Genomic DNA, 17,913 nt, shown 5'->3' on the forward strand with positions numbered 1-17,913 from the left:
GGAACCCATCAAAATCCTAAAGAACACAGGCAGCAACTTCTGTGACCCTGGCTGCGGCAACATCTTGCTAGACACATCTCCAAAGGCAAGGGAGAGAAAGGCAAAAATTAACTATTGGGACTTCATCAAGATAAAAAGCTTTTGCACAGCAAAGGAAATAGTTGACAAAACCAAAAGACAACCAACAGAATGGAAGAAGATATTTGCAAATGATATATCAGATAATGGGCTAACATCCCAAATCGATAAAGAACTTATTAAACTCAATACCCAAAGAACAAATAACCTACTCAAGAAATGGGCAGAAGACATGAAGAGAGATTTCTCTAAAGAAGATATCCAAATGGTCAACAGATATATGAAAAAATACTCCATATCACTAGGCATCAGGGAAATCCAAATCAAAACCTCAATGAGGTACCATATCACACTAGTCAGAATGGCTAAAATTAACAAGTCAAGAAACACCAGGTGTTGGTGAGGATGCTAGAAAGGGGAACCCTCCTACACTGTTGGTGGGAATGCAAGCTGGTACAGCCATTCTGGAAAACATTATGAGGTTCCTCAAGAAGTTAAAAATAGAGGCTACCCTATGAACCAGCAATTACACTACTGAGTATTTATCTCAAAGATATAAGTGTAGTGATCCAAAGGGGCACCTTCACCCCAATATTCATAGCAGTAACGTCTACAATAGCCAAACTATGGAAAGAGCCCAGATGTCCACTGACAGATGAATGGCTAAAGAAGATGTGGTGTGTATACACACAATGGAGTATTATTCAGCCATCAAAAAATGAAATCTTGCCATTTCCAATGATGTGAATGGAACTAGAGGATATCATGGTAAGTGAAATAAGTCATTCAGAGAAAGACAATTGTATGATCTCACTGTTATGTGGAAATTAAGAAACAGAGGATCATAGGGGAAGAGAGGAGAAAAATAAGACCAAACCAGAGAGGGAGACAAACCAAGAGAGACTCTTAATCATAGGAAACAAAGTGCTGAGGGTTGCTGGAGGGGAGAGAGGTGGAGGGACAGGGTAATAGGGTTATGGACATTAAGAAGGGCATGTGATCTAATGAGCACTGGGTATTATGTAAGACTGGTGAATCACGGGCCTGTACCTCTGAAACCAGTAATACACTATATGTTAATTGAATTTAAATTAAAAAAATGTTTAAAAATACATAAATAAAAATAATATAAATTGACATGGTCCAGTAAAGAGCACTTGTTCTGGAAAGAGGTGGTAGGTGTAAATATAGGCTCTACCACCTGACCTAGCTCCCTAAGTGTGGGCAGGTCATTGAACTCTGGTACCTTGGCTTCTTTGAGGTAGTATTTCCCTATCTCCTAGTGTGGTTATAAGCCTAGTAGTTACCTGGCACAGAATGTTCAGCAATGTTTGTTCCACACCCTAATCTTCCTCCTTCCCTGTTGCAGAATATTTGGATTTCAGAGAAGGTACAAGAAGCAACTGAAAACATTTATTGCAAAGTCTGCTTGGACACCTACCTAAGCCTACTATATAGGCACCTTCTAGTATTTTGGTGGGATAACCTGTCCAAGTCACATTCCACAGGAAGGCTGATATTCAACCCATATTCTTTTCATAGAATGTGTGTAAATGTTTTTATAGTATAACTAGTAAAAACCCTTGTGACATTGTTGAGATATGTACTTTGTTGAGTAGACAACTTTGGGCAAATTCTTAAACTGTGTGTTTTCTTATATACCTGACATGGAGATAGTTAATATATATGAGCCATTAGCGCTAAGTCCACAAAGGACAGATGCTGTTATTAGCATTATTACATGTATAACTTTACCAGGTGGCAGTAACTTGTTTCCCCGGCAACCACCAGTCTACTTTCTGTCTCTGTGTAGTTGCCTTTTTTGGATACAGAGACATGAGATGCAGTCAAGTTTAGCATGTCAGTACTTGCCTCCTTTTTATTGCTGAGTAACTCCTTTGAATGGGTATTCTACATTTTGTTTATCTATTCAACACTTGATGGACATTTGGATTGTTTCTACTTTTGTGTACAAGTTTCCTGATGATTTTCATTTTTCTTGCATATACACCTAGGAATAGAATGGTTGTGTTACAGAGTATCTATGGGTGACATTTTGAGGAACTGCCAGACTGGTTTCCAAAGTGGCTACACCATTTTATACTGCCACCAGCAATAGATGAAGGTTCCAGTTTCTACATCATGGCAACACTTGTTACTCTTTTATTATAGTTATAATAGTCATTCTAGGGAGTGTGAAGTAGTGCCTCCTTGTGGGTGTGATTTGCATTTCTGTAATGATGTTCAGTATCTTTGAAGATAACGTCTATGCAAATCTTTTGCCCATTTTCTAATCAGTTTGTCTATTGTTGATTTGTAAGTTATGTATTCGAGACACAAGTCCCTTATTGTATGATTTTTATAGTTCCTCTCATTTTGTGTGTTATCTTTTTTACTTTCTTGATGGGGTCCAACTTAACCAATCTTCTCTTTTATTGCTTGTGCTTCTGGTGTCTTATCAAGAAACCATTACCTAACCCAGCATCATGAAAATTACTTGTTTTCTTCTAAGGGTTTTTATAGTTTTGCTCTCAAATTTAGGTCAATGATCCACTCTAATTTTTGCACTTGATGTGAGGTGTAGGGGTCCAAATTCATTCTTCTGCATGTGGACAATCCAGGTTGTTCCAGTAACATTTATTGAAAAGGCTCTTCTTTCCCCTAGTGAATTTTTTTGGCCCTTTTGTCCATAAATTAAGGGTTTATTCCTGGACTCTCTGTTCCATTGTCTTATGCCATTACCACCCTGTCTTGATTATTGTAGCTTAATTGATTCTTAGGCCCTGTTGTTTCACTTTTTATCTTTTGCATCCTGTTAATTCCCCACCTTCACCCAGCCTGGCAGTATTTAAATATTATTACAAATGCTGCATCTTCATCTGAGCCTGCATGAATAAACACCAGGAGTTAGAATATAAATGCTACAGATTTCCATTTCTTTTATTCCTCACACTATACATTTATCAGGGGCAAGAATATTTTTAGGTTCGCTGATTTATGTTACTGATTGTTTCTAAAATTCTCTTTTCTAATTATAGGATAACAGTCATCCTAACATGCCACCAGATGGTCTCTCTCTAAAATCTGTGTCCAGTATAAATATTGATCAGCTTAGAATGAAAAATGAGGAACGGATGCAAAGACTGAATGAACTTCAGAACAAACTGATTAATACAGGTAAATGGCCAGTCTTATGGACTATATCTTTAAGAACTCAAACCTGTTTACAGGGAAGTTTTCACTGTTGGCTGGGGGCAGGGATGGGTGGGTTGGAGAGATGGAATGAATTTTGAAATCCCTTTTGAGTTTAAGGCCTAGAACCATAGACACTATCCAGGAAAACTTGGGACTCAGGATCAACTTTGCATCAGATTCTACCAGAGACGGTATGCTTTTTTGAGTGGATTTTTTTTTTTTTTTTTTTTTTAAAGATTTTGTTTGTCGAGAGAGGGAACACAAGCAGGGGGAGAGGGAGAGGGAGAAGCAGGCTCTCCGCTGAGCAGGTAGCCCGATGCGGGGCTCGATTCCAGGACCCTGAAATCAGGACCTGAGCCGAAGGCAGACGCTTAACCGACTGAGCCACCCAGGCATCCCTTCAGTGGATTCTAAATAGATGAAACTTTTATTAAATATATCCAGGCTTTCTTTGCTTTGAGCAGGGAAAATGCTGGCTAGTATCAGCATCTCACTCCCCTTACTGAAGTGAGAAATTAACTTGACAACTTTTGAGTTCTTTAGGTAACACACCTATTATAAATTTATAGTACTACAAGGAACTTTGTTTTTGCGTGGCTTTCAATGCCATAGACAAAGCAAGTAGCCTCAGGTTAATGTTTCTTTTTAGAAGTCAGTGGGGCACCTGGGTGGCTCAGTCGTTAAGCGTCTGCCTTCGGCTCAGGTCATGATCCCAGGGTCCTGGGATCGAGCCCCACATCGGGCTCCCTGCTCAGCGGGAAGCCTGCTTCTCCCTTTCCCTCTCCTGCTCCCCCTGCTTGTGTTCCCTCTCTTGTTCTTGCTGTCAAAAAATAAAATCTTAAAAAGAAAAAAAAAAAAAGCCAGGGTTTAGTGTTATTATTACGGTTTCACTGTCTTTCCTTGCTTGGGAGACCAGCAGGTTGAAGGGTGCTCAGCAAGCACAGGCAGACAGGATGGTTCCTTAGGCAGCTAGTGAGCCCCTCAATACTAGTTTTGGCGAACAGTAGAGTGGTCTTTTGGGACAGTTCCCTTTAGTCTGTTAAGCTACATACAATAATTTTCTAATAGCAATTATCTTTATTAATTTAAAACTATACTACAATCTCTAGCAGTCAAGGTATCTTATGTTCTGGTGGCAATTCCCTATCAAATACGAGCACATACGGTAATTGATGGAGCAGTACTTTTCATCATATACTGAAAAAATGTGGACCAGTGGGAAAACAGTTCTTTAAATCTGCACTGAGGATTATCTATTCCTCAATTTCTTTTAGAGCCAGTAAGGGTAATTAATATTTAACAGGGCTATATTTAAATTGAGAAAGAGCATTTGAAGAATCTCTTACGGGTTTTCAACTTCTAAACTTTTTAACATTGTCCTTTCAAACAGGAGCTTTCTGGTACGATGTGGATTGATTGCTTATTAAATTGACTGCACATATCCCTTTGCTGGGCTAATCCTTCATAGACCGGGAGATGTAATTAAAAAAAAATAAAAATGACATCACAGGGTAGGAAGACAGATTTTCCTGTTATATCTAATAAGTAAAATACAGAGATAGAAGTTGAGTACATTCAATTAAAGGATGAAACTTAAGGACCTACTTTTTAATGGAGTAGACACCAAACTCTTAATATTAGGTGCAAGAATGGAAGTAATTTCATCTCCTTAGAGCACTGCTAACAGGTTTGGGTTATTTCTAAAACTTTGCTGAATTTAAAAGTTTTTTAAGATTGCGTACACTTCTAAGGTCAACTTAATGTTTGGCCCCCTCTCCTTGCCCACTTTGGAATCCGTGTGGGTGATGGTACCATGGAGTCACCTATTCCCTTGACCATTTTCTTCCTACCTCTAAATGAGGGGCCTGGACAAAACGAGAACATAATACTATGGAGAAATGCAGTGCTGAAATGGGTTGAATTACAGGAAGGAGATCTGTGTTCATTTCACCTCCTTGCCACCAGTGTTACCTGAGTCCTGTTCCTCTTGCCTCCTGTAGACGATGAGAGTTCACTGCTTGACCCTGATGACATGAAGCACGTGGGGGACGATGGATCAAACTCTGTAGCAACTGAGCCCTGGCTCCGCCCAGGCACCTCAGAAACGCTGCAACAGTTCATGGCTGAGCAGTTGAACCAGGAGCAGCAGCAGGTTCCTGGAAAACCAGGCACTTACAACTGGCAGGGCCTGTCTACTGCCCACGGTTAAATAAATCTGCATTGGACCCAGCAGTGCCTTTTAAGGTGAAAGGAATGTCAAATCGGAACCTTTAATAAGTGTGCTACTGTTGGCCCCTACCTGAAGTTACTTACACAAGTTTCATCTGTATATAAGGTGTATTTTTTCCCATGATGTATAATGATGTATATATTATGTACATAAATAAAAGGCAATGATTACATAATGTAGGATTACCTAGAATTATTTTTGCACAATTTTGCCATAAATTGGGGCGGTAATGAACTCTTGGAATCAATTACCATATGTGCATTATTTTAAATTCTGCTTGTCAGTAAGATAAGGTGAATAAAACAAGTGTCTTAACAGTACTGTAAAACCTGAATACGCTTTTTGTATGTACATTTGCCAGTTATCGCTATTCAAAATAATTCATTTAATAAATACATTGGTTGTAGCTGTATTTCAGTTGCTAGGTAATGACTCAAATGTGCTAGTTATTTCCATGTCATTTATAGCTACTCATTCAGTATAAATGATGGGGGAATGCCATAAGCTAAATATCACATCTTTTTGCCTCTATGTTTATGCAAATGAAGGCATTACATTTACTATCTATATGACTGAATACTTGATAGAAATAAATTATTTTTTATTACCAATGTCAATTTCTTATTTTAACTGGAATTGAGGTTTCTAGAAGAGGTGTTTTAGAAGTTGAAGACAGGACCATCAGGGGCCAAGGACAGAGACTGGAATCCTTGCTGCGTCACCATGGACCCTTGGATCAGTGAGTCAGTCTTCCTAATCACTCCTTATCACATTTAAAAATTAAAAGATTAATTCAAATTCTGGGAAATAATTCTTTGGTCTTTTTAGCATTATGATGGCTGAGAACACCCCAAGGTACTACTTCCTGCACATTTCCACTGATGGAACTAATGACGGACAGGATAGACAAGTTTACTGGAAGTGTGAAATTTCTCCATTTTGAATTTTAGCTATACATTTTATACTCAATTTTGTAACCTAACCGTTGTTTATTTTACTGTTAAGATTTTTTCCTGTTATATCTTCATCTGAAACACCCATCAGATAGACTGGAAGGTCATAGTGGTTTCCATTTACCAAGGTGGGTGACTCCCAGCTCTAGCATCCAGCTGGGCTTGCACAGGGCTGTCCTGGGGGTAGTAAATACAGTACACCTATAAATGCATTGTTCAATAACTCGTCTAAGAGCGGTATGAGAGCGAACACTGAACACTTCTATTTTTAAACACAATCATTATCTTGACATGTTCCATTTTTTGTTCAATGCCATCATACCATACAACTTGAACTGACTCCTAGGACACACAATGCCCCCGACAAACTGCCCCAAAAGGGACTTCAGCTCTTTCTCTCAGCATTCACACAGTATAGCCTTATTTTGGGTTATTAACACACAAAATTTTAATTATGAATACCCTATGGCTGAGAAAGCACGATCCTAATGCCAAAAGAGGAACACTGTAGTTCTGGCCAAGAATATTCCTAAATTGTTTGGCTTTTAACAAAGAAAGGATCAATGAAACATGGGGCTGTAGATTACACAGGTTTTGATTGCACTGATGAAATAATCCAAAAACTTTATTGACCTATAACCTGATTAGGATATGCCAGATGAGAATCAGTATTGTACAGAAAGTTGTACAGAATTTTTTACATAGAAAACTTTACATCTGTACCATATACATTTTATCCATCTGAAAAAATTTTCTACATCCACTGTTAATACGGAATGCTTGACAATCTTGTCTTTTTTTTTAAACCATCAGAGCACAATTCACAGTATGAATACATTTCCAGTAAATCTAACTCCCCCAACCATGCCAGATTTATTTTAACATATTCAACATTAAATTCTGTACACAGAGTAAAATCTACATCAAGCCCCGCCACCCAAAAGAAAAAGAAAGTGACAGCAACCTAGATTCATTCTGCAGTGATTCAAGTTTCGGTCCATGAAGGATCAACTCTATTTTAATGGCTCATCTTTAGAAGCCCTAAGAGAAGTATATTACAGGTAGTTAGGTCAGTAGGAGTATTTTCTACCTTTTTTGTTGTTGTTGACCATGACAAGTATCAGCCACAACAGCTTTCTGGGCATGTTAAACCCTCAAAATTACCACCCCCCCCCCCACCAAAAAGGGCAAAACCAAAACCCCCACAAAATAAAAAAGACAAAAAGTTGAACCCAAATGTTTAGTGCATTTGACAAAATATTATAGGTATTTAGCAAATGAATAAGAAAATAAAGAAATTAAAATAAAACAGTGCAGGAAGAACTATATAATGTTTAAGATTTTTATATTACAGACCTGCATCTCTGTACATTTTTCACAGAAGGATGATTACCAGTATCTCAGATAGCCTGAGTGTGCAAAAATCTTCAGAATAAGAATACCATAGTTGCTAAATATCTTTTACCATGAACAATAATTTCTTCTCCCCCCCACCCCCCAATTATAAACATTTTATCCTTCAAAATACAGCTCTCCTGAGTTGTACTTCTTGCAGAAGTTCAAATCTTTACATCTATAGTTCTTTGGGTAAAGTTTTACTTCCACACCTGCCGAAAATTGTGGGGCTTTCCCTGCCAAGGACAGGGAAGGACACATGAACACAAGCTGACACTGTGGAAACAGGCTTTCTGCTCAACATGAGCCCAACGTGACAAAGAGAATCCACCAGATTACTAAATAGGGACTGGAGCGTTGCGCAAGTTTGAGTTACAGTTCTAAGCATCTTTACCAGTAACCCTCAGACACCGCAATTCAGAGAAACCATTTCTCAGGTAGGAAACCTCAGCTCCAAGGTCCTTTTAAAGAGCGGAGGGATGTAAACGCAAACAGAAAAATACCAAGTTGCCATCATTGCTTGTTTATTCCAAGTTCCTGCTCAGGTGGTTGTGATATCTGAAAAACTACTCCAATTCGCAGAAAAAATCTTCTAAGAACGGCACGAAGTTCAGGAATCAAGTCAAATTGCATAATTTCACATAAGAGAGGGTAGTAGAATGATGCATGAGCTTTAAACTGGGGGGGGAGGGGGGGAAAATAAATTTCTCCATTAGTAGTGCTTGCATTCCAAACCACAGCAGCTCAAATGCCTTTAGAGTCAAACCACTCTGGGGCCTGCACTGATCAGTGAAGACAGAGGAAAGGCATCTGCATAAAGCAGGGACTATACTGATTATGGAACTGAAAGAGAAGTATCAAAAGACTCAATACAAACATTATTCACTTATCTATCCTTATTTTGATTCCCATTACATTTCCTTGACAAACTTATGACAAAACTTTTAGTATTTATCATTGTTTTCCCTGGATAATAAGCAAAAGAAGACAAGCAGGAACCACAGTTGAGTTTTTATAAGCTATGGGTTATTGAAACAATCTTATTTGTTAAAGAAAATTTTAATTTTTATGGAAAATTCTACCTAATAGTAGTGCAATACAAAATTGCAATCTCCAGGCAAAGATCAGACTTTCCACATTTACAGTTCAACTGATGTACTGTGGTTGTCTTTGTTGGAGTTCCTCAATCTCTGAATATCGTTCTCTGCTGTTCTCCACACCCCATGAGGGACTAGGTAGCAGTGTGACCGATGGTGGCACGAAAGCCCACGGTGGAACCAGAGAGACTGGGCTTTGGAGTCCTTCCTGGCCACATGGCTGCTGATGCCTTAGGTCACTTCTCCAAGCTTTATCCAGCCCAGAGGGAAATGCATGTGGACTAGAGCACATGACTTGGGACAAACATCTGTATGGCACCAAGTGCCACCACACAGCCTCTCTGGGGCCCTGTACACCACCGTGACCCCAATCTCAGGCTACCTCACTAGACATTTTTAAACCAATTCAGGGATCATGGCAACCCGTTTCCAAGTATATGAGCTTTAAGTTGCTGTATTTTTTAAAGAGGGAAATGCATATTTTTGAAAATCTGCACTATGTATTTATATTTAGTTACATATTTTTTTTAAAGATTTATTTATTTGAGAGAGCGAGAAAGAGTACATGAGAGGGGGGAGGGTTAGAGGGAGAAGCAGGCTCCTCGCTGAGCAGGGAGCCCGATGCAGGACTCGATCCAGGGACTCCAGGATCATGACCTGAGCCGAAGGCAATCGCTTAACCAACTGAGCCACCCAGGTGCCCCTTAGTTACATATTTTTAATTTATCGTCATTTCTACTGGTTTCAAATTCTTAAATGACTTTATGGCCTATTCACTAAGGCCTCTGTGTTACATGGAACCAATAAATATGCCAAAGAAATGGCTAAAGCCTGGAGCACAGGCCTGGTACCCCGGTAGGTGCAGAGTCCAGGGCCAGAGGTTGGGCAGGGTGACAGTTTTCAAAATGGAGGACAGACTTTAGGGGTCAGGACGGGAACTGCAAAGTGTGGGGGACCCAGCAGCTTGGTCAGAGTGTTCCAAAGGGACACTGATTCCTTCTTTACTGACTCCCCTACAAAATCACTGCTTAGAGAAACAAGCAGGGTGAGGAGGGACAAGACTGAGGGCCCATGAGGAGACGGGCCACCGTGGTCCAGGACAAAGTGGCACCACAGCCCGGGCTTTGCTAGATCTACCTCCGAGCCACAGGTCTGCAAGCTGGTGCCCCTGCCTCCCGCCTGAGCCTGATGCTGGTCAGGCTAGAAATGCCGGGCTGGAGAAGACCTCTCATACTTACCCTACTGTCGCTTATCTTTAGAACTTTAGTTAGAAACAAAAGCAGTAAGTTAGTCCAGGCTTCCCGGTGACTCTCTGACGTCAGAGTAAGGAAGTAACTTAGGGCTTCGCTGCAGACACTGTAACAGAAAGGGCTCACTTTGACACATGCTGCATACCTGCTGCTAGGGCGTTCACAGAGAAAACAGCTGGGACGAGGCGGGGAGGAACTATTAACTATCAGGAACTGGTCAGAGTCTGTCTGCTAACACTAACTAGAGTATCAACATAAACGTGTCCTTTTCAAATTAGGAAGAAAACCAGACATTAAAAGAAGCCAGTGCAATGTATCCGGAAATGCATTTTCTAAAAGGTCCCCCGAATTTCAGAGCCCCTGTGTGGCAGCACACGTACAAGCCTGGCATCAAGAAATCGGGGCTGAAATCGGGTGGGTCTTCACTCACTGTGAAGGTGTAGACACTTCTGGGTCTTAAAAGTCTCATCAGTGAAGTGGGAAAAACAGGGACTAAATCATCTCTTGAAGTTCTAAAATGTACTTAACTGGTCTCTGAGAACATCTATTCCCTGAGAATACACAAAAATACAATGCAGAAGACAGCAGTCTTTCTGAATGGCATGTTTCATTCTTAGCATGAGTTTAAAATTTAAAGGACAGAATCTTAAGTTGTCATGAAGTAAAAAGAGAATGCAAAAATAAGTAACACTAACAAAACATCAAACCTTTCAAACTAAATGCAGGCAGGCAGGTTTTCACTTTCACATATGACTGGTTTGTAAAAATGTGGTTATCTGTGGCATGAAAAAGCCTAAAAACTCTGAAGTTTTAAATTTTAGGAAACTTTCTTCCTGTTCCACAGTGGCAACAATACACGATTTGCTCATGTCACCAACTGCAAAGTGCGTCCACCTGTAAGACTCTATCTAATTTTCACAATCTCTTCCTTGGGCCCCAAGCTGTTTGCATGGTCCTGCAGCGGGGCTGAAATGTGGACTCTGCCACGAATGCAAACCTAGTGGCCCTTTCCTACTCTGTACCACACAGCCACATGGGTCAAAGGCAGAAACTGAGTCAAGAGTCTTACTTCAAAAGCCTCTGCTGGACCTCCTCCCAGGCACTAACCCGGCTCTCATCCATGTACATCCGGAAGAGAATGCGCAGCCCACAGGCAAGGCTGCTCGTCTCCTGCTTCAGAAGGTTAGGTTTGGATTTGCCTTTGAAGCCTGCGGAGAAGGGAAGTTTTCAAGATTATCTTGGGAAGGCATGTTACAGAAAGACAAAACCGCCTTGTGTGAAGGCACATCTTGTGTACGTCCAGCGGTGCCATCTGCTGCCTGCCCTGAGCCCAGAGCCTCAGCAGCCCTGAGATGGCCCACCGGGAAGGAGTCGCACAGGGAAGGCACACCTCGAGACTGTGGGGAGGTCAAACGGGGGGAGGCCCAGCGAAAGGCAATTTCTATGTGTAAAACTTCCTCTCCTTTCCAGCTGGGGGGACAGGAGGTACAAAACAATGTTTGCCTGGGAAAGCAGAACTCTTCAAATGAAACGGCACCTGAAAGCTCCATACAGCTTACAGGGGGGCCCCTGGGTGAACAGGGGCAGACCCCTCAGCAGGAAGAAGGTTTCAACAGGCCGCCAGCATTGTGAAGGGTACAAGGCGCATGCCAACGTGAAACTTGGTGACTTTAGCAGGAGCAGTCCTGGTTGAATGGCAGCAACAACTTGGGTTGAATAAAGGGGAAAAAATATAGACTACTCTTCCCAGAAGTTAGGTTGTAAAGGAAAGAGGAGGAACAAAGCCGTGGGCTTAATCAGGAGTTAAACGATCATTTTAGATTAAATAAAATATGCAAATATAAAGTACCCAACACTATTTCACAGAGTTTGATGTTCAATAAACATTAGCTCCTTTTCTTCACATTCTGCTCTCATTCTTCCAGCACTGTTTCTTACCTAATAGGCACCAAATTACTTCTTAAGTAAAAAATTAGATGTCAGTTTATTATACTTAATTATATATTTATATAATTATACTAAAATTTTCCAACTTGTTAAAAAATATGCCTCCCTCCCTCAGAACATTCACTTCCATTCTGAGGTGTGGCCACTCCCAGATAAGCATGGAGAAGTCATTTGAATACACATGCAAGGATTTCATGTTTAGGACCTTCACACACTTCTTCTCATTAAAAAAAGTATTCTGACAGTATCGACAGGGAGGTCCAGGTTGGGTGAACAGGATGAAAAAATGAATGGTCAAATCAGTCAAATAACAGATTGATTAAACAAGTGGGAAACAAGTTTCCCCTAGCAGCTTACTATATTACACATTATATTATATATGTATTATATTAGGCCTGGCTAGTAGACTGCCTTCCTACTATTATTAAGGTAAAAACTTCATACAGTGACATGCGTACACCCGAACTGTACAATAATGAATTCTGATAAATGTACACCTCTGGTGCACAACCGTTAATGGTGAACACTAAAATGTGATACTCGTGCAGCTTACCTGCTTTCCACAGAGCAGTCCTCTGTTCATTGTTGGAATTAAACGCTTTTGCAAATCTATGGGACTCTAATAAGCAGTCCAGTAGCTTAAAAAGTTGTTGTGATGTTAAAAAGCGGTACATTCCTTGATCCTGTGTATCAACTCGAACATCAAAGTCCACAGCATCTCTCTTTGAAAAACAAACCACCACAGCGCGTAGACACACACACACACACACACACACACACACACACACACACAGTCACAAATTTTAGTAAGTTTAGAACTCAATGCTCCCCCAAAGATCAGTTTTAAGAGCAAGCCACAGAACTTAATCTCTTTTATCTCAACAGGAAATAGGGAAAAGTCTATCTTTTGTCATTAAACTTCCAAAATCTTCCTTCCATGCATCCTAGTCATCAAGCACCACCTCCTTCCTGACTCCAGGAGGTCTTCCCCTGCCAGAGCCTACAGCCCTTCACTGCTCCTCCCTGCCACTTAGGTCCTCTCTTCTCCTATTAACCAGTTTCGACTCCACAGGCTCCAGTTATAATTATTCTCTTGCATAATGCCTCACTCTTTTTTAGATTAATTGGCTGGCAAAACTGCCTACTCCACATCTACACCCACGCAGCAAACACGACTGGAGAAAACAGACTGGTTTTAAATCCAGTGGGCTCTGGGTGCTGCCCAGCAATCCTGCACTGCCCTAGTCTGCTCTCCTGGATGGCTAGCTCATGTTTTCACTTCTCCAAGCATCTAAAACTCTCTTCCCAACCTCATTTGGTGGATGATTTTTCTTCTCATCTCTATCAGAAGAGACCTCCCACAAACTCCCAACAGCAAACAGACCAACCTCCCCGTGTTAACCCACACACTTCGTTGCTTTCCTATCACAATGCACGAGCGGCCAGGGCTTCCATCCAAGACAACCCCCTGGGAGCTGGCACTAGATGCCGTCCCCGTTCACTTTTCAAAAAGATTGTTCTGCGACTGCCCCTGTCTTCTGCATTCAGTTCTCTCAGCAGGGAAAATGCTGCCGTACTGCCAACCTTAGAGACAAAACAAAGCAAACCCTTCTCTTGACCCCCTCCATCCGCCTCCAGAGATTATCCTATTTCTCTGTATGCCTTTACAGCAAAACTCCCCTTGATGGAATTATCAATATTCTCTGCCTGCAATTCCTCTCTTCTCTTGTACCCATTTCCATAATGCTTTTGTCCTCAACATTACAAGTGACGCACTGTCAAGGTCACTGAAGTCTACCAAATTGCTAGGGGGCGATTCTCAGACGAAATATTACTTGACCCACTGAGGATTTGACAGAGATGATCACATCCTTCTTCTTGAAACATTTTCTTCATTTGGCTTCCAGGACACCACTGTCTCTTGCTCTCCCCTTGCCTCACGGATTCTTTTTCTCGAGCTCTTTAACCAGCCGCTTCATCACCAGGCGCTCTAACCACGGAAGCCCCGGGGCTCAGGGGGCAACCCTCCTCTCAGCTGTCCACACGTACTGCCTAGGGCATAGCATTCAGTCCCCTGGTTTAGAATGACATTTCTGTGATGAAGAGCCCCCAGATCAAATCTCTAGTGTGACCTCTGCTCTAAAGTCCAGACTGTGAAAGCCAACTTCCTCCTCAATGTAAAAGCAGCTGTCCCCCAACATCCGTACCTGTGCGGCAGCTAGGTTTTCGGCATCTTCCTTCTTGCTTGTGGCTGGGAAGAACACAATGTTGTCGATAGTCTGGATGAGTTCCAGCTGCACAACACATTTAATCAACAGGGCGGCAAACAATTTTTGTTCTGGAAATTCTGTGAGGAAACCCACCCCAATGCACATGCAAACAAAAATTATTTTGAATCCTTTATAGTATCTATGACATTACAATGCTAAGGAAACATTTGTATGTATGAAGGTTACCTGCATATATCACACTGAGAACATACTGCTTTTGTACATAAACACTACTCAATAAAAGTTTAATCAATTTTTAGAAAAGCCTTACAAAATTAATTCTTTAAATAAAAATATTCCCAAGGACTAAGAACAGTAAATAATGTTCAGAAAGGTCCCACTACAACTTTTAAAATAAGATTTAGGTTACTGTTTAATAAAATGTAACAAATGGATTTTAAAAGCTTAGACTTTAATAGCATTTACTGGAACTCAAGTTTGACCTGTGAATATAGGTAATGTAAAAACCTATATATACCAAAAGAAAACAACAGGAACTGGATCTGTGAGAAAGGAAGTAAGGGACAGCCACAAATTCTGACAAATGGGGTAATACTGTGGGTTAATCAGAGCACATTTTATTTGAATCCAGGTTAGAAGTTGTAGCTAATTATATTTTCAAATGCATCCATAAGCAAAGAAGTCTATAAAAAGATTATGCTAAGTACATGATCACAAAACTAACCGAATTTCAAAGTAACAAAATGCTCTCCATGCTGCGCAGGCAAGATGAAACATAGCTAAGTCTTCTAGCCTGAATGAACCTGCTTAGCAAGATGTTTCTGACAATCCACCAGCCTATAAGGACGTGTTCATAGAAGAACTTTGCATTTCACTGACCAAATGCTGAAGCACAAGGTCAGAAAGAACTCAACTACTGAGATGCTGCGAGAGCTTGGCAGTGCTGACATGTGGCTCCAAGGGAGCTCTCAATCCTGGGATGTCAGGGCCAGCTTTTCTAGCGAGCTTTCCAGGAGGCAGATGACTGCCCAAGGGGAGCGGCTGACTTACAATTCTTCGGTCTCTACTTTTGCTTTTATTACAAATTCCCTTTTGTGGCACCAATTTGTGGAACTTAATGTTTTAGGGACTTTAGGGGTAGCAAAACAACTTGCATAAATTTATTCTTATTGAGGTCATTAATAAAGGCTCCTTTCCAGGTAGTTTTCAGAAATGCTGTTGTATTGAACACTTACTACTAGATCACATGTCAAAAACAAAACAAAAACAAGAAAAAAGAAAAAAACAAGCCACAAGTCCCACAAACTGTCTCCTCTTCAGTGTCTTTTTCCTAGCCCTTTACCTCAGTCAGAGCTGACACGTACCAGTTGCTCCTTCCCCTCCCCCATTCCAGTCCTAAAACTCAGTTCCTAGAGCAGGAGACTCCTGGCAACACAGCCGGAGCTCCCAGAGAGACGTGGGAGTAGGCTGACGTCTGACAAGATGTGTCCTCATTAGTTCTAACATCAGCCGCTAAGGGCCGGAAGAGCTTTCAGCAGGGTGAACTTAGAGTATGGCTGATGAGGCTCCACTCTGATTGAATGGGCAAAGTTGGGCCTCTCCCTGCTTTCTGGTGTCCTTGGAGGATAAGGATCTTAACTTCAGACTCACTAGCAATGACCAGCAGTATGTTTGGGGACAATATCTATTTGGACAAATTTTACAACTCGGGTTGGTTGACACTGCCAGGGTTTACGAGGTGACCACGTAACTGGTTCACCCAAGCTAAGCAAAGATGAACTATGTGGGACAGCAGGTATGGAGCCGAGGCTAGAGGGGGCGGTGATGTTTTCTGAAAGTGGACAGAGAGAATGAGCTAGTTGCCCTGCAGACAGGGTGAAGTACTTAGGTCTGTGTTGATGATTCTTTTCTCTGAAGAGGAGTCAGACCGCAGATGGCTGCCTCATTCAACAGAGGAACCATCACCTGTCCACTTAACAAATTCTTTTTTTAAGATTTTATTTATTTATTTGAGAGAGAGAATGAGAAAGAGAGAGTACATGAGGGGGGGAAGGTCAGAGGGAGAAGCAGACTCCCCGCTAAGCAGGGAGCCCGATGCGGGACTCGATCCTGGGACTCCGGGATCATGACCTGAGCCAAAGGCAGTCGCTTAACCAACTGAGCCACCCAGGCGCCCCCATCACCTGTCCACTTAATGAAAGAGCTCATAGGAGCATGGTGGCCATCTGTTCTTCCCCCAGCTCCACGATTCTGAGTCAACAATCCCATGGTGAACTTTTCCTAAAGAACTTCAAGGGGAGAACAAACAGGGTGTCTGACAGAAGGAAAGAAGCATGGGTCCTCAGCTCAGGGTGGTAGGGAAGCAGCTCCAGTTAAAGACATATTCCTGGATTAGCCATGTGAAAACTTTCTCTAATGTGTGATGACCAGGCCCTTCCTTTACAAAGCTAAGTATATTTAAATTCAGTCTTGGGGCTGAGAGAGAAGTCACTCACTATTCTGTCCTCATGGCATGTTCCAGTGTAGACTAAAGCTGTCATGGATTCCTGCACAAGCCACTGCTGGTTCTCCAGAGAACAGGAATCAAAAATGAAAATAAGCCACTCACCACTACCTATCTCCCTTTTAGAAAGTTAGCAAAACACAATGACTTGAAGCTAGAAACTCCTTTCAAGTAGGATACCAAATCTGTCTTCTCTCAAGAACAAGCACCTAGGATTAATAAAAAATTCCCCGAGAAAAAAATTAAATTAAAAATGTAGGGACTAAAAGCATAAAACTCTTAAAAGGAAACATCAAGTAAAACCTTCATGACCTTAAATCTCGCAATGGATTCTTAGCTATGACACCAAAAGCAAGAGCCAGAAAAAAATAGGTAAATTGGATTTCATCAGATTTAAAGACTTTCTGCATAAGATGTTATCAAAGAAATAAGACTTATACAACAGGAGAATATAAGTATCTGCAAATCATATATGTGATACAGGCAGAATATCCAGAGTGTGTAACAAACTTACATTTCAACAACAAAAAGACATAAACCAATTAAAAATGAGCAAAGGACATGAATAGACATTTCTCCAAAGAGACATACAAATGGCAATAAGCACATGAAAAGATCCTTTACCATCATTAATCATTAGGGTGATTGCACAACACTGTGAATGTACTGAAAATATTTTTATTTTTTAAAGATTTATTTATTTATTTTAGAGACAGAGTGTGCACACAGGGGGAGGGGCAGAGGGAGAAAGGAAATCTCAAGCAGACTCCCTGCTGAGCGCAGAGCCCGACGCGGGGCTCAATCTCAGGACCCAGGATCATGACCTGAGCAGAAAGAAAGAACTGGCCACTCAATCAAGTGAGCCACCCAGGCGCCCCTAAAATGGTTACTTTTCTTATGTGACTTTTCTTATGTGACCTCATTTTATAAAAGCAATTAGAGTTGTCCTGTTTTCTTCTAGGGAGGAGGTGGCTTTTCCTTGGTGTTATAATTTTCCTTCAGTAAACAAAGCTGGATCAGTTTTGTAAAAAAAC

The 17,913-nt window shown here is 41.1% G+C and overlaps 2 protein-coding genes across 9 annotated transcripts in view; one reads left to right on the forward strand and one right to left on the reverse strand.

Annotated features, from left to right (window-relative positions):
• Positions 1–5,678, forward strand: part of CSPP1 (centrosome and spindle pole associated protein 1) — a 189,622-nt gene extending 183,944 nt beyond the window's left edge. For all 7 annotated transcript variants that reach the window (XM_073892852.1, XM_073892853.1, XM_073892856.1 and 4 more), the window contains 2 exons: positions 3,117–3,255; positions 5,274–5,678. In XM_073892852.1, the coding sequence (XP_073748953.1) occupies positions 3,117–3,255; positions 5,274–5,482 (348 nt within the window). In that variant the 3' untranslated portion in view covers positions 5,483–5,678. The remainder of the gene's footprint in view (positions 1–3,116; positions 3,256–5,273) is intronic.
• Positions 5,679–7,063: 1,385 nt separating this feature from the next.
• ARFGEF1 (ARF guanine nucleotide exchange factor 1) overlaps positions 7,064–17,913 on the reverse strand; it is a 145,294-nt gene continuing 134,444 nt past the window's right edge. For both annotated transcript variants that reach the window (XM_073892849.1, XM_025870687.2), the window contains exons 35-39: positions 14,353–14,492; positions 12,699–12,867; positions 11,268–11,406; positions 10,187–10,304; positions 7,064–8,529 (exon numbers count right to left, since the gene is read on the reverse strand). In XM_073892849.1, the coding sequence (XP_073748950.1) occupies positions 8,365–8,529; positions 10,187–10,304; positions 11,268–11,406; positions 12,699–12,867; positions 14,353–14,492 (731 nt within the window). In that variant the 3' untranslated portion in view covers positions 7,064–8,364. The remainder of the gene's footprint in view (positions 8,530–10,186; positions 10,305–11,267; positions 11,407–12,698; positions 12,868–14,352; positions 14,493–17,913) is intronic.

The sequence above is a fragment of the Callorhinus ursinus genome, unplaced genomic scaffold (genome assembly GCF_003265705.2).
Source record: "Callorhinus ursinus isolate GAN/ISIS: 27379988/994484 unplaced genomic scaffold, GSC_fseal_2.0 scaffold5, whole genome shotgun sequence".
Taxonomy (NCBI): domain Eukaryota; kingdom Metazoa; phylum Chordata; class Mammalia; order Carnivora; family Otariidae; genus Callorhinus; species Callorhinus ursinus.